Consider the following 14,858-nt stretch of genomic DNA (forward strand, 5'->3'; position numbering starts at 1 on the left):
ACGAGATATTTCCAACTTTATGATGGGTCTGGATAAAGTAAAGAAGGAGAAACTATTTCTATTGTCAGGAGGGTTGGTAACAGAAGATACTGACTTAGGTTAACTGGCAAAAAAACACAGAAGGGAGATGAGGAGAATTTCTTTTGATGCAGAAAGTTGTTGTGATCTGAAATGCTCTGCCTTAAAGGTGGAAGCGAATTCAATAGTATTTTCAAAAGGGAATTGGATAAATACTTGAAAAGGAAATAGAATTGCAGAGCTATGGGGAAACAATGAGGGAGTGGGACTCATTGGATAGACCCTATGTCAACAGCAGCTCAGAGGGTAGCACTTCCATTGTTGAATTGATATTGAGGGAGTGCAGCAGTGTTAGAAGTGCTGTCTTTTGAATAGATAATAAACTGAAACCCCTCCTCTGCCCTGTGATGTGGGCAGAAGATCCCATGACACCATCTCAAAGAAGAGTAGTGATTAGCACTCTGCTTCACAGCTCCAGGGACCTGGGTTCGGTTCCCGGACTGGGTCGCTGTCTATATGGAGTTTGCACATTTTCCTCGTGTCTGTGTGGGTTTCCTCCAGGTGCTCTGGTTTCCTTCCACAGTCCAAAGATGCACAGGTTAGGTTGATTGGCCATGCAAAAATTGCCTCTTAGTGTCCTGAGATGCATAGGTTAGAGGGATTAGTGGGTAAAATATGTAGGGATGTGGGGGTAGGGCTTGGGTGGGATTGTGATCGGTGCAGACTCAATGGGCCGAATGGCCTCTTTCTGTACTGTAGGGTTTCTGTGATTCTATGATGATGATGAGTTATTCACAGGGTTCTTGGCAATACCTCTTGGTCAACATCTCAAAGCCAGATTATCCAGTCATTCTCCTATGGTTGTTTGTAGGAGCTTGCTGCGCACAAATTGGCTGTTCTGTTTCTCACCAAAGTGTCTACATTTCAAAAAGGTACTTCAAATACTGCAGGTGCTGGAAAAAGGAAACAAAGTCAGGGCTTCCATCAGAATGATTATCAACCTGAAACCCTGTTTCTCACACCACAGACTGGACCTACAGAATATTTCCAGCCATTTTCTGTTTTTATTTCAAAAAATGTTACATTGGATGGAAAGCACTTTGTGCGGTCCAGAGGTCATGTATAAATGCAAATCTTTCTTTTTTCAAATAGTCAGTACAGGCCTGATGGGCCAAATGACCTTCTGTGTTGAACAAAAGCGAGACAGAAGTTTGTGCCAACATTAGAAGATAAAATTGAAAGGGAAGTGAATATTTTAAGGAAGTTTGTATAAGTGTACTTAAACACAGTCTAGAAAAGAATTGTGAGTCATTTTGTGTCCAGTGTTGTTGTGTTTGTATGTTATTGTCTGTATGTATTTACAGTGTGGTTGGCAGAACTAATCTATGGAATACTTGCAGGGGAGTGCATCACTAGGTAGTTAGTAACTGATTCCATGTTTACATTTAAGATTCACCACCATTGGTTTAGTTAAGCTGCAGCATTAATGCAGTTCCAAACAGAACCATTCAGAACTAATGGGAGGAATATTCACAAAAAATTACTTAGGGCCCGATTTTACCATTTTGATTCTAAGTGCTGAATCTGGGCGCAATTCAGATTCGACTTGGAAATCCGTTCTCAGGCGCCCTCATATGCACTTAGGTCAGAAAAAAATCGTGGGTCTGAATTGCACAGTGGGCAGGACTTATTGCGCCTGAAACACTGCTTCTCCGATCAGAGTTTTGAACTTACCCTCTACCAATTTCCCACAGAGTGGCAGCAGACGCCTCCCGCTTCCACCAGAGAATGATTGGGCCTCCACCCCACCCCCCACCCCCAAGAATGATCGGACCTCCCCCCGCCACCCCACCGCCAAGAATGATCGGGCATCCCCCTGTCCTGCACACCTCCCCAAGAATGATCGGGCGACCCCCCCCTGTCCTGCACGCCCCCCAAGAATGATCAGGCCTCCCCCCCGCCCCCCCACCACCCCCAAGAATGATCGGGCCTCCCCCCTGCCCTGCACCCCCCTCCCGAGAATGATGGGGCCCCCCCCAACCCCGCCACTCCCACACCCTCCCGCCCAGACAATGATCTGACCGCCCGCCCCACCCCGCCCCACTTCCACCACCAGACAACAATCTGGCCTCTCCCCTCCCCACCACCAGACAATGATCTGGCCTTCTCCTGCCCTTCCCCCCCCCCCACCCACCAGACAACGATCTGTCTTCCCTCCTCCCTTCCATCCACCAGAGAATGATTTGGCAAGGTGTTTTCTTCTTAATAATCTCTGCCCGGTTTTTAATGAGAACTCATTTTCCTGGTGATTTTCTTCAGAAGTTCATTTTTTAAAAAGGTAGTGGAAAATATCATTTCACCAACTGACTCTAGAAAATGTCTGCAAGTGAAAATTGCAAATGAGAGATTCCATATTAGTTTAGGCAAATTGGATCAGTTCATCTTAAACATAATTTTAATATTTTTATTTTCTGTTCAGTTGTCTTGGAGATTGAAAGGAGGTTAGGTGGATTGGCCATTGCTAATGTGTTATGGGAATGGGCAGAGGGGAGAGAGCCTGGCTGGGATGCTCTTTCTTAGAGTTCGTGCAGACTTGCTGGACTGACTGGCCTCTTCCTGCACTGTAGGGATTCTATGGTTCTATGATTCTGCAATAATACACTATGAAATAGAAAATAATCATGAACTAATAATTATACATAAACATGTGCTTGAGGATGTATCAATATATGCTGATACATATTTATTAATAAAACACTCTGACTGTGAAGATTAGGTAAATTAGAAGGTTACTAAACATCACAGTTTATAGAACATAGAACACTACAGCACAAACAGGTCTTTCGGCCCACAAGTTGCGCTGATCATATCCATACCTACCAGGCCTATCTATAACCCTCAATCCCATTAAATCCCATGTACTCATCCAGGAGTCTCTTAAAAGACCCCAACGAGTTCACCTCCACCACCACCGACAGCAGCCGATTCCACTCACTCACCACCCTCTGAGTGAATAACTTACCCCTGACATTTCCTCTGTACCCCAGCACCTTAAACCTGTGTCCTCTCGTAGCGACCATTTCAGTCCTGGGAAATAGCCTCCGAGAATCCACCCTAAAATGAATGAATGAATTTTACCAGAAATTGGAACCAGACCATGAGTTCCAACCAAATTGAAGTTTTCAAAATGTCATCATTGTCATAATGTAGGGAATCAAAACAGTCAAATGTTCACACAGCAAGATCCCACAAATAATAAAGGTATCAATGAAATAGCGGCAATGTGTCTTTTACATCCATCTAACAAGGTGCATTGGGCCCTGGTTTAATGTCTGATCCAAAGGATGGCACTACTGACAGTGTAGCATTCCCTCCGCACTGGACTGGAATGTCAACTTTGAATTTTGACAACAAGGGCGAAATTTTTCCCATCCAACCCACCATGGGAATCGGGTGAGGAGTAGACCATGCAAAGGTCCATTGACCTCAGGCAGGTTTTTCCGATTTTGGGGAGAGCTTGGCTGGAAATTCCTGTCCCAAGTCTTTGGAGTGGGAACCCATGGCATTCAGATTCAGAGGTAAGAGGGCTAACCACTGAGCCACAGCCAATAAGGGCAGATTGAATCATTAGGTCTTCTCAGCAGGGGATGGTACTTGTGGGCATGACTGCTGGGAAACTATGGGCACCAGCTCATATTTACTGCTCAGTAAAATTAATCAATGGAAAGCTGCTGTCTTTCAGACTGTGATAGGTCTGGTCTGCATTCTGAGAGGTAGCTGCTCCACGTTATTGATGCTGAGCAAGGAATCTTACCCATTGCACAGACTGAGACTGTATTCCCTCAAGTATAGGAGGTTGCACTGATCTAATTGACGGTGTTTAAGATGATTAGAGGATTTGACAGAATAGCTGGTGAGAAATTAGTTCCTCTGGTTTGGGGAGAGTCCGGAACAAGTAAATTCAGAGTCAATCTGTTCAAGTATGATGTCAGGAGCACTTCTTCATATAAAGGGGACCAGAAATGTAGGATTCTCTCTCCCCACAAATTCACCGAAGCTGGGATGAATTTGAGCTTTTGAAGATATGAAATGGATAGATGGCCCCTGGTGGACTATAGCTCATTATGGATGGAAGGGTGTTAACATGAAACTAAGATGCACAACAGCCAAGATCAAAATGAATGGTGGAACCAATTCAAGGGACTAATGACCTTCTCCTGCTTCCAAATTCTATTATTTATGGAAATAACAATGGGAATAATCTCCATAATGGATTGATTTTGCAGCTGAATTGGATTGTTGGGAAATTGGGCAGATTCCCAACAGGATCCTGCAGAGAGTTCCTTGCAAATGGATTTGTGAAATCTTTATGCTAAGTCATTGTTTGAGCTGTGTATTTGTTTGTTTCTCTAGGCATTCCAGATCAATTCTAAGGATCAACTGGATCAGCTTCTCACTCAATCTCTCCGAAACTCATTGCCTCCCAGTGGATTTGGTGCTTTCCAAACCCTTGGACCTGATAACAGAATTGAGCACAACGGTAAGTTTATAGATGCAAGTTTTGTACTCTGGAATGACCAATTAAATGCCCTGTTGCAATTACTGTGAAATACTTTGGCCAGGATTTTCTAGCCCTCTCCACCACAGGATCTTTCAGCCCTGCCAAAGGCGACCTTCCCCCCCACCCCCCCACCCACTGCCCTCTTGTGGCAGGACAGGAAAGCCCTGCAAAATGTCAGAGACATCAGTGGGATCAGAAAGTCCCATTGGCTGCCAATTGCAACCAACATCCGTTGTTGGAAAACGTACCATGGGAGGAGCTGAGAAATCCTGCAATGCTTTAAAATTCAGCTTCAAGCCACTCTGAGCAGGAAGTTCCCAATCTCTGTGCAGAGTTTGTTCAGCTCAACCTCATTGGTTGTTTTGGGCAAGAACGGGGTATGGAGATGGGAGAAAGGGTAATGGGGATGGTGGCTTGTGGAGGAGAGTTGTTGGGGATGATTCTTGAGGAGGCAGGTTAATAGACTAGCCTAGTTAATAGCCTAGTTTGGGGGCGTTTAAGAGATCTGTGGATAGGTTTATGGACGAAAAGGGATTGGTATAGGCTAGTGGGTCATTGTTTTTGTAACTGGTCGGCGCAACATCGTGGGCCGAAGGGCCTGTTCTGCGCTGTAATGTTCTATGTTCTATGTTCTAGACAAACCTTGAAATCCGACGTGATGTTTTTGTACAAAGTTCATCCTCTGGTCCATTAACCAATGGTCCCTGTTAGAAGTGTATTGGATGGAAACAGGGTCAGGAGTATCACCAGGTTGTATCTGTTCCTGCTGAATATTGTGTTTATGTCAAACTATAAACACACAGGAATATTTTATTGAAAAAGTGGCATCAGTGGAGCCACAACACCCTGACTTAGTATTATAAGTAGGGGATTTGTAAAGTGAAAAGTTAAATTCTAATGGAAATATCATTTCCATAATAATTCACAGAGGAATAATTTTAGAAAACAGCATTGAAAATTTTTTTAAAAATTACAAGATGCGGGCATCACCTGGTAGGCCAACATTTAATGCCCAACTCAAATCGGCCTTGAGAAGGTGGTGGTGAGCTGCCTTCTTGAAACCGCTGCAATCCATGTGATGTTAGGGAGGGAATTCCACGATTTTGACCGAGCAACAGTGAAGGAATGGCAATATATTTCCCAGTTAGGATGGTGAATGACTTGGAGGGGAACCTCCAGGTGGTGGTGTTCCCAGGTATTTGCTGCTCTTGTCCTTCTAGATGGTTGTGCGTTTTGAAGGTGCTGTTGAAAGAGCCTTGGTGACTTCCTGCAGTGCATCTTGTAAATGGTACATAGTTGCCAATGTTTGACGGTAGTGGAGGGATTGAATGTTTGTAGATGGCGTAGAAATCGTGTAGGCTGCTCTGTCCTGGATGGTGTCAAGTATATTAAGTGTTGCCATCCAGGCAAGTGGAGAGTATTCCATCACACTCCTGACTTGTGCCTGTAGATGGCGGACAGGCTTTGGGGAATCAGGAAGTGAGTTTCTCGCCACAAGATTTCTTGCCTCTGACCTGCTCTTGTAGCCACAGTACGTATATGGCTGGTCCAGTTCAGTTTCTGGTCAATTGTAATCCCCAGGATGTTGATAGTGGGGGATTCAGCAATGGTAATGCCATTGAATGTCAAGGAGTGATGGTTTGATCCCCTTGTTGGAGATGATTGCCTGGCATTTGTGTGGCATGCATTTACTTGTCACTTGTCAGTCCAAGCATAGATATTGTCCATGTCGTGCTGCATTTTCACAAGAATTGCTTCGGGAGTTATGAATGGTACTGAATGGTGCAGTCATCAGCGAACATCCTTATCACCTTATGTTGGGAGCAAAGTAAAGATGAAGATATTTGGGACCAGGACACTACCTTGAGTAACTCCTGCAGTGATTTCTTGAAGCTGAGATGATTGATCCCCAATAATCACAACTACCTTCCTTTGTGCCAGGTATGAATCCAACCAGCTGAGAATTTTCTTGATTCCCATTGACTCTAGTTTTGCTGGAGCTCCTTGATGCCACACTTGGTCAAATGTTGCCTTGATGTCAAGGGCTGTCACTCTCACCTCATCGCTGATATTCAGCTCTTTTGTCCATGTTTGATTCAAAGCTGTAATGAGGTCAGGGGCTGAGTGACCATGGCAGAACCCAAACTGACCATCAGTAATCAGCTTATTGTTAAGTGACTGCTGCTTGATAGTGCTGTTGTTGATGACCCCTTCCAGCACCATCATCTTGCTTCTGAGACATTTTGCCAGCAGCAGGAATATTGTTGGCACACTACCCTCAGCCAGATAATTAGGCAACTTAAGGTCTCAATTATGGGCCACTTCCCACCTTGTTGGCTTCACTGTGGGCACTGGAGGTGCTGGGGGAGTACCCTCCTTTACATGCAGTCCATGGCCAACAGAAGGGCATCTGGTGGAAATGACCTAATCCTCAGTAAGGCCCTGCTAGTGTACAACTACTAACCTCATCTAGACAAACACTACTTTGCTAGAGGGTCACTGCTGAGGGAGTGCTGCATTGTCACACGTTTAGTGCTGAGGGAGTCCTGCAGTGTGGGAGGATCAGTATTGAGGGAGTGCTGCACTATGGGAGGGTCAGTACTGAGGGAGCACCGCATTGTCAAAGGGTCATTTATGAGGGAGTGCCGCACTGTCGGAGGGTCAGTACTGAGGGAGTGCCGCACTGTCGGAGGGTCAGTACTGAGGGAGTGCCGCACTGTCGGAGGGTCAGTACTGAGGGAGTGCCACACTGTCGGAGGAGCAGTACTGAGGGAGTGCTGCACTGTCGGAGGGTCAGTACTGAGGGAGTGCTACACTGTCGGAGGAGCAGTACTGAGGGAGTGCGGCACTGTCGGACGGTCAGTACTGAGGGACTGCCGCACTGTTGGAGGAGCAGTACTGATGGAGTGCCGCACTGTTGGAGGGGCTGTATCTAAATGAAACAGTAAACCAAGGCCCCATGTGTAATTCTTGGCTGAATGTAAAAGATCCTATGGCACTACTCTGACAACAGGGAGTTCTGATCAGAATATCGAACTGTGAGTTTGGGAGGAGGAAGAATTTCTGTCCATTCCTAATTTGTTGTTTTATTTCCAACTGTGATATGACCACATGATAATATAGCAAAGTACCACAGATGTTGGAAATCTGAAATAAAATCAAAACAAACTGGAAAAACTGAATTAATTCATCAGTTTTGATAAAAAGTTATTTGATGTGAAATGTTAAATATGTCTCCCTCCACTGTTGCTGTCTGACTTGCAAAGTTTTTCCAGCATTTTATATTTTAATTTCATACCTTATTAAGCCTTGTCCTCACTCTGTAAATCCTCCAGGATGGTACAGTTATCCTGAGGGGCACAGACATGGATATGTGTGTGAAGAGAACTCATTTGCAAGGTTATAGGGTCAAGTTTGGGCGCGGGATTAGTTAGATTACATTGTAATTGGACAGCTATTTCAAAGAGCAATCTCAGCCACAAAGAGCTGAATGTTCTCCTTCTGTGTTTTCTGAGTCTGAGATTTTATGATAAGGTCAAGCTTCATTTTTCTGCTACCATCCATCTACTTAAACCCCTCCCCCATGCCATGTCCTCTCCACTATCCTCTCACCTTGAGCAATGCATTCAGGGAGCCCATGGATTCTTCCTCACTGATTCTAAGATTGTACCCCCCTCCAGCTTTCTCCTCCAACTCTGCACCTTACCCTCTATTCTAAATCTCTTCAGTTCTTCCTCCCGTTTGAGCTGTGAACCCTGCCTTTCAAACTACTCTGCCATCTAATTAATTAGGGATAGTCAACATGGTTTTGTTGGGGGAGGTTCGTGTCTTACTAACTTAATAGAATTTTTTGAGGAAGTAACAAAGAGGATTGATGAGGCTAGTGTAGTAGATGTTATCAACATGGATTTCAGTAAAGCATTTGACAAAGTCCCACATGACAGACTGGGCAGAAAAGTAAAAGCCCATAGTTATACAGGGGAATGTGGAGAATTGGATCCAGAATTGGCTCAATGACGGGGTAAAAAGGATAATAATATATAGATGTTTTGGTGAATGGAAAACAGTTTCCAGTGACTCTGCACCTAGCTGTTCACTCTAAATAGACCTGCAGCCCTGTCCTTAGGATTGCCAACCCTTCAGGATTGGCCTGGAGTCTCTAGGAATTGAAAATCAATCTCAAGGACACTGCTGTCCACATCCCTGGAGAAAAATCAAGAAGTAGTTTTTTTTGACATTTGCTTTGAACATTTCTCTTTGCCAGATATAAAAATATTGAAAATGAGGATGGCAGTCAGGCCTCATCTAATTCAGTAATGAGTCTTTAGGTTTTCTGTTTGGCATAGAAGGGCAATACATCACAAAGGTGGATGTGTTGGCCGACTAATGGCTGGAGTGTGGAGGCAAGGCATGTGATCCGTTCTCCAGGAATACATTTAATTAAAGTTGACAACCGTACCTGACCTACTGGCCCTAATATCTCTGATCCCTACAACCTAGGGGTGACACAGCGGTCAGCACTGCTGCCTGGACTCAATTCCTGGGTTAGGTCACTGTCTATGCAGAATTTGTATGTTTTCCCCTTGTCGATGTGGGTTTCCTCCCAGAGTCCAAAAGGCGTGCTGGTTCGGTGCATTAACTGTGCTAAATTCTCCCTTGGTATACCTGAACAGGTGCTGGAGTGTGGCAACTAGGGGATTTTAACAGTAACTTCATTGTCTGAATTAATTAATGTAAGCCAACTTGTGACACGAATAAATAAACTTTAAACTTTAAAACTTTAACTTCTCAACTCAGCTCACAATTATAAACTTGCTGTATGCAAATTGCTGCCACATGTATGACAGTGATTATACGTTACTTCATTGGCTGTCAAGTACTTTGGGATGTCCTGAGATTGTGAAAGGCACTACATAAATGAAAGTCTTCTTCACTTGCTATACAAACTATCATAGAACCAGCAACAGATCACTTAGCCCCTCGAGCCTGCTCCGCCATTCCATAAAATCATGGCTGTTCCAATTGTGGTCTTATCCAAAGTCTGTCTCTGTGACATTGACACTGCAGTTGTGGATTGAGAAGCTGGATTTCTTGAACATGTCCTGCAGCAGAAACATGACCAAATATTGGGCCAGACACATCAGGTAGTCCTCCAATCAGCAACAGAGGAGACAAAACAGAAAATGCTGGATAAACTCAGCAGGTCTGGCAGCATCTGTGGAGAGAGAAACATTTCTAGTTCAAATGCCCCTTCTACAGAACTGAAAAAAGGTAGAAATATAATGAATTAAGTCGTAGGAGAGGTGAGCGAACGAGATGGGGCAAGATGGAAGAACGGGGGATAGGTGGGGCAAAGGAGAGATTGACAGAGGTGTCATGAAAGTGAGACAAATTGGAGTGTTAATAGTGTCAGTAAGGGATGAAGAATGCAAACAGTGGCAAAAGGTGGTCACATGGAGGAGTGGTGGGGCAAACCAAGGGAACAAGATACAAACGGACTTGGTGGGGCTGGGGAGGGAGGCAGGGCAGCAATGTAGAGGAGAAAGTTCACCATCTAAAGTTGTTGAACTCAAATGCTGAGTCCAGAAGGCTGTGACTTGCCAATCAGAAGATGAGGTGCAGTTTGCATTGGCTACCACTGGAGTAGTGCAACAGGCTGAGGATGGCGATGTGAGCATGAGAGCAAGATGCTGAGTTGAAATGGCAAGCGATTGGAAGGTTGGTATTGTTATGATTCCAGCTGGTGTTATAACTGGATGGAAAGATTCCAGAATGGAACCCTGGCTCAAAAGAATCTAACTTTTACTTTTTTTATAAAATGTGAAGGAACAGGATCGCTAATTAGTTTTAACAACAAGAAAAAACATTTATTAAACATGAAAAGATTGGATTATAATACAATACTTCTTTACTCCTCCTTAGCTTTATAATTACACACAGTTTAAGATTAACATGGATTACAAAGTACGTTTAAACTACAATTGTCTCATTAACACACAAAGTCTCTCTTAAGCACACAAAATTGAGTATGGTCAAACACACTTCTCTCTGAACCCAAGTGAATTTCTGTGGATTTCTCCTCAGAATCCCCCAGATGATTTTTATACTGTGAGTCACCTTGTCTCTCTCAGCTTCGGCTTCCACATGAGTGATTTCAAATTCTGCTTTCAAGTAGTCACACTTTCAAATCTTCTTTTAAATGATACTATCCCTCTGCTGCTTCCATAAAGGTTTCGCTTTGAGGTTTTACATCTCTCCCTTCGGATTTCCTTTGTTTTAAAGGTTTTTACTCAAACTCTGAGGTCTAGACACCAATTTCCACAATTATTTCAAATAATGGGGGCAATTCCCTTGACTCATTGCATTGCTCTAGCAGTGCAATGGGCTGGGAGACATAAGTGGAGGCCACTTAGTGGACTCCCCGCTGGGCGCCACAGCCTCTGTGCATCTCCGGCCGCCAGAGTTTCGGCGTCATCAGCATGGAGCTGATTGAAATATCTAAATAAACATTGAAATATTATTAGCAGTCCCGGGATTTACAACACATTACTTCATTAGCTGTCAAATGCTTCGGGATGTCCTGAGATTGTGAAAGACGCTATATAAATGAAAGTCTTATTCACTTACTATACAAACTGTATCACAGAAGCAGCAACAGATCACTTGGCCCCTCGAGCCATCATGTTCATATGGGGAAGTATGTGGCAAGCCAAGGAAGCAATCTACAAAAGGACTGGGGGGTTTACAACAGTTCCCCACAAACAGGGATCTGGTGGCCCAACCCCCACTGGAGTGAAGGAGAGCCATGAAGGCCCCTCAGAAGATCGGGAGTAAGGGGCAGTGGTGCCCCCTGAATATTGTTAGCCTGACAGTGCCAGCCTGGTACCCTGGCACTGCAAAAGGGGCAAAGTAGCAATGCACAGGGCACCTTGGCACAGCCCACTGGGCATCAGGTAGTTGCAAGGGAGCAGGGCAAGGGGCTTACTGGGAGGGTGGGACCTATGGGGAAGATCAGTAGGGGTGGAAGTTCTGCCGTCACTCTGCGTTTGGGGTTAGTAAGAAGTCTCACAACCCCAAGTTAAAGTCCAACAGGTTTATTTGACAGCACAAGCTTTCAGAGCACTGCCCCTTCATCAGGTGAGTGAGGATTTGTGTTCACAAACAGGGCATACACAGATACAAACTCAATTTGAGGTTGTCAGGATAGGCCTGGAGACTTCATGGAGACCAGCAATCGGGGAGCTGGTGGAGAGAGTTGGAAGGCCAGCACTGGGGAGTTGTGGGGCTGGACAGAGATTGAGAAGCCGGCAATTCAGGGCTACTGCGCATGTGCCAATCTGATCTGTGACAGATCAGCGAATGCACAGTGGCCCACTAGGCGCTATGCTTCTGGCAGTTAGGAGGGCAAATTCAATGTATTCAGTTCTACAGGGCTAGAATACAAAAGCAGAGGTGCATTGCTGAGGCTGCATAAGGCTCTGATCAGATCCCATTTGGAATATTGTGAGCAGTTTTGGACCCAATATCTGAAGAAGGATGTGCTGGCCTTGGAGGGGGTCCAGAGGAAGTTCACAAGAATGATCCCAGGAATGAAGGGCTTGTCATATGAGGTGCAGTTGAGGAGCTTGGGCCTATACTCAATGATGTTTAGAAGGATGGGGGAGGGGGATCAAATTGAAACTTACAAGATACTGAGAGGCCTAGATAGAGTGGATATGGAGAGGATGTTTCCATTAGTGGGAGAGACTATAATCGAGGGCACAATCTAGAGTGAAGGGACACTCCTTTAAAACTGAGATGAGGAGGAATTTCTTCAGCCAGAGGGTGGTGAATTTGTGGAATTCATTGCCACAGAGGGCTGTAGATGTCAGGTCTTTGAGTGTCTTTAAGACAGAGATAGATAGTTACTTAATCAAGGGTTATGGGGAGAAGGCAGAAAGTTGGGGATGAGAATCATATCAAGCACGATTAAATGGCAGAGCAGACTCGTTGGGCCAAACAGCCTAAGTCTGCTCCTGTATCTTATGGTCTTATGGCCTCCCAAATTGTAATTTCTCACAAACCTTAGCCCCATTGCAGAAACATAAATTAAACCTACTTAAAACTATACCTTCTTTCTAATGTTTGCCAATACAAATTTAAATCCCTTAAAACTACTTTTAGTTTCCTAACAGGGCCTCATTTGCAGATTAAGGGAAGTGGTCACCCAGTCTGCATTTAGTTTCCCCGCTGTAAAGGAGACTGCGTTGGAAGCCGTGAATACAGTAGACCAAATAGAAGGAGGTGCAAGTAAAATGCTTCGCTGGAAAGGAGTGTTTGGAACCTTAGACACTGAGGGAGGGAGCAGGTAAAGGGGCAGCTGTTACACTTTCTGCAATTGAGGGGACTCTGTCGAGATTCAAACTAATATCTCAGAGGTGAAGGAACAAGTTATTTAATGTCCAAAACCTACAACACTACAGTCTAGACTGAACGTGCTGACTTCACGATGACGTGGGTGGAATTAAATTGTTCCACAGGTTCCAGCTGTGTTTTAGTATTAACATTAATTTAATTCTTTGCTGGGCAAAGTAGATCACAGTGTCATGTGCAGTTGTTTATCCTACATGGCCATTCAGCATTTGAAATTAGATTGGGTCCAGAAAAGATCCTGCTGAGACTTTGATGCAAACACCAATATTAAAAGAACCAAGTCACTGAAGTCTCGGCAGATGCTTTATTGTGTAATATAAATGGTAAGCTGATGAAGTAAACAGCGTGCACTTAATTCCCTCTCCTTTCACGTTTTCAGGCCTAGTTTTACTTTTGAACTTTAAATGTTTGGTTTTGAGAGAAGGGGGGCCTCTGTGCTGTGAGTGGCTGATATTCTGGGTGTATTAGCTTCAACACGTGCTCCACACTGACAATAAGGAATCCAAACATTGGAACTAAAATCCTGGTCGCAGCACCACTCCTGGTGAAGGACAGCTAAATCCAAATTCACCCAAAACCCTTGCCCGAACTACACAGACTGAGTCACCTGAAAGTACTATTTTGACAGCACTTTTCAGACCCTCAGGACATCCCAAAGAGTTTTGCAGCTAATAAAGTACTTTCAAAGTGTAGTCATTGTTGTAATAATGGCCAGACAATCAATGTATTTTTGTGATGGAGAGAAAAGCATTGGTCCAAGGGCACTAGAGGAAGGTCCTCCAATCTCTTCTGAAACAGTGCTGTGGGTTCCTTAATGTTCACGTCAGAGGATAGACATGATCCATCTGAAAGATGGCACCTGTGACAGTGCAGCATCCCCACAACCTCATACCCAGAGCAGCTGAGATTATAAAATAATATATTCTGCACATGGGAATCAATCATCCCTGAGATTGTTTGCCTTTACTCTTCTAAAGGTTTGGGGTCTTTCAAAACCTTTCAGTGGAATCACATGGACAACAACAACTTGAACGTATATAGCTGCTATAATGTAATAAGACATCCCAAGCTCTTCACAGGAGCATTGTCAAACAAACCTGACACTGAGCCGTATAAAGAGATATTGGGACAGGTGATAAAACTTGGTCAAAGAGGTCAGTTGAAAGGAGCATCTTAAACGAGGAGAGAGAGGCAAAGAGGTTTAGGGAGGGAATTCCAGAACTTGGGATCATGGCCACCAATGATGGAATGATTTAAAATTGAGGATATATTGGAGGCCAGAATTGGAGGAGTGCAGACTTCTCCGAGGGTTTTGGTTTGGGTTTTGTGGAGGAGCCTAAAACCAGTGGTCATAAATCTAAAAGTCACCAAGAAATCTGACCTCCCTTTTCTCGTTTTCATATATCAGTGACTTCCATTGAATAATTGACATCAAATTAGGACATTTCTTAAAATCAGCCCCTTGCACTAAGCATTTGGTCCTCTGACCTCGTATATCCTCAGGTGGCCCAGCACCAAATCGTATTTGAAAATAGCTCCTGTGAAGCAGCTTGGGATGTTTTACTGAAAGGTGCTGTACAAATAAAAGTGGGTTTTGTTGATATTGAGGGTTTCAGAGAATCAAAGAATCCCTCACTGCAGAAGGAGGCCTTTTGGCTCATCGAGTCTGCAATGACTCTCCAACAGAGCATTTGAAGTTAAACTAATCACACTTGCCACTCACAGTGCTGTGCAGACACAGTAACAGGTCAAGTCTATCTCAACTGCATCAGATGGAAACAGGATATCACACTAATGTTTTTGGACAGAGTCAGCTGACAAATGCAAGAAAACAGTTTAATTCTTAGCTAAGCCATAAAACATTCTG

General features: G+C 44.2%; 1 protein-coding gene across 3 annotated transcripts in view; it reads left to right on the forward strand.

The window, feature by feature from the left end:
- The window catches only part of LOC145350931 (B-cell scaffold protein with ankyrin repeats-like), a 232,404-nt gene that overhangs the window by 68,258 nt on the left and 149,288 nt on the right, over positions 1-14,858 (forward strand). For all 3 annotated transcript variants that reach the window (XM_080200418.1, XM_080200427.1, XM_080200437.1), the window contains exon 7: positions 4,432-4,558. In XM_080200418.1, the coding sequence (XP_080056544.1) occupies positions 4,432-4,558 (127 nt within the window). The remainder of the gene's footprint in view (positions 1-4,431; positions 4,559-14,858) is intronic.

Source organism: Carcharhinus amblyrhynchos, chromosome 1 (genome assembly GCF_965287045.1).
Source record: "Carcharhinus amblyrhynchos chromosome 1, sCarAmb.v2.hapA, whole genome shotgun sequence".
Lineage (NCBI taxonomy): Eukaryota > Metazoa > Chordata > Chondrichthyes > Carcharhiniformes > Carcharhinidae > Carcharhinus > Carcharhinus amblyrhynchos.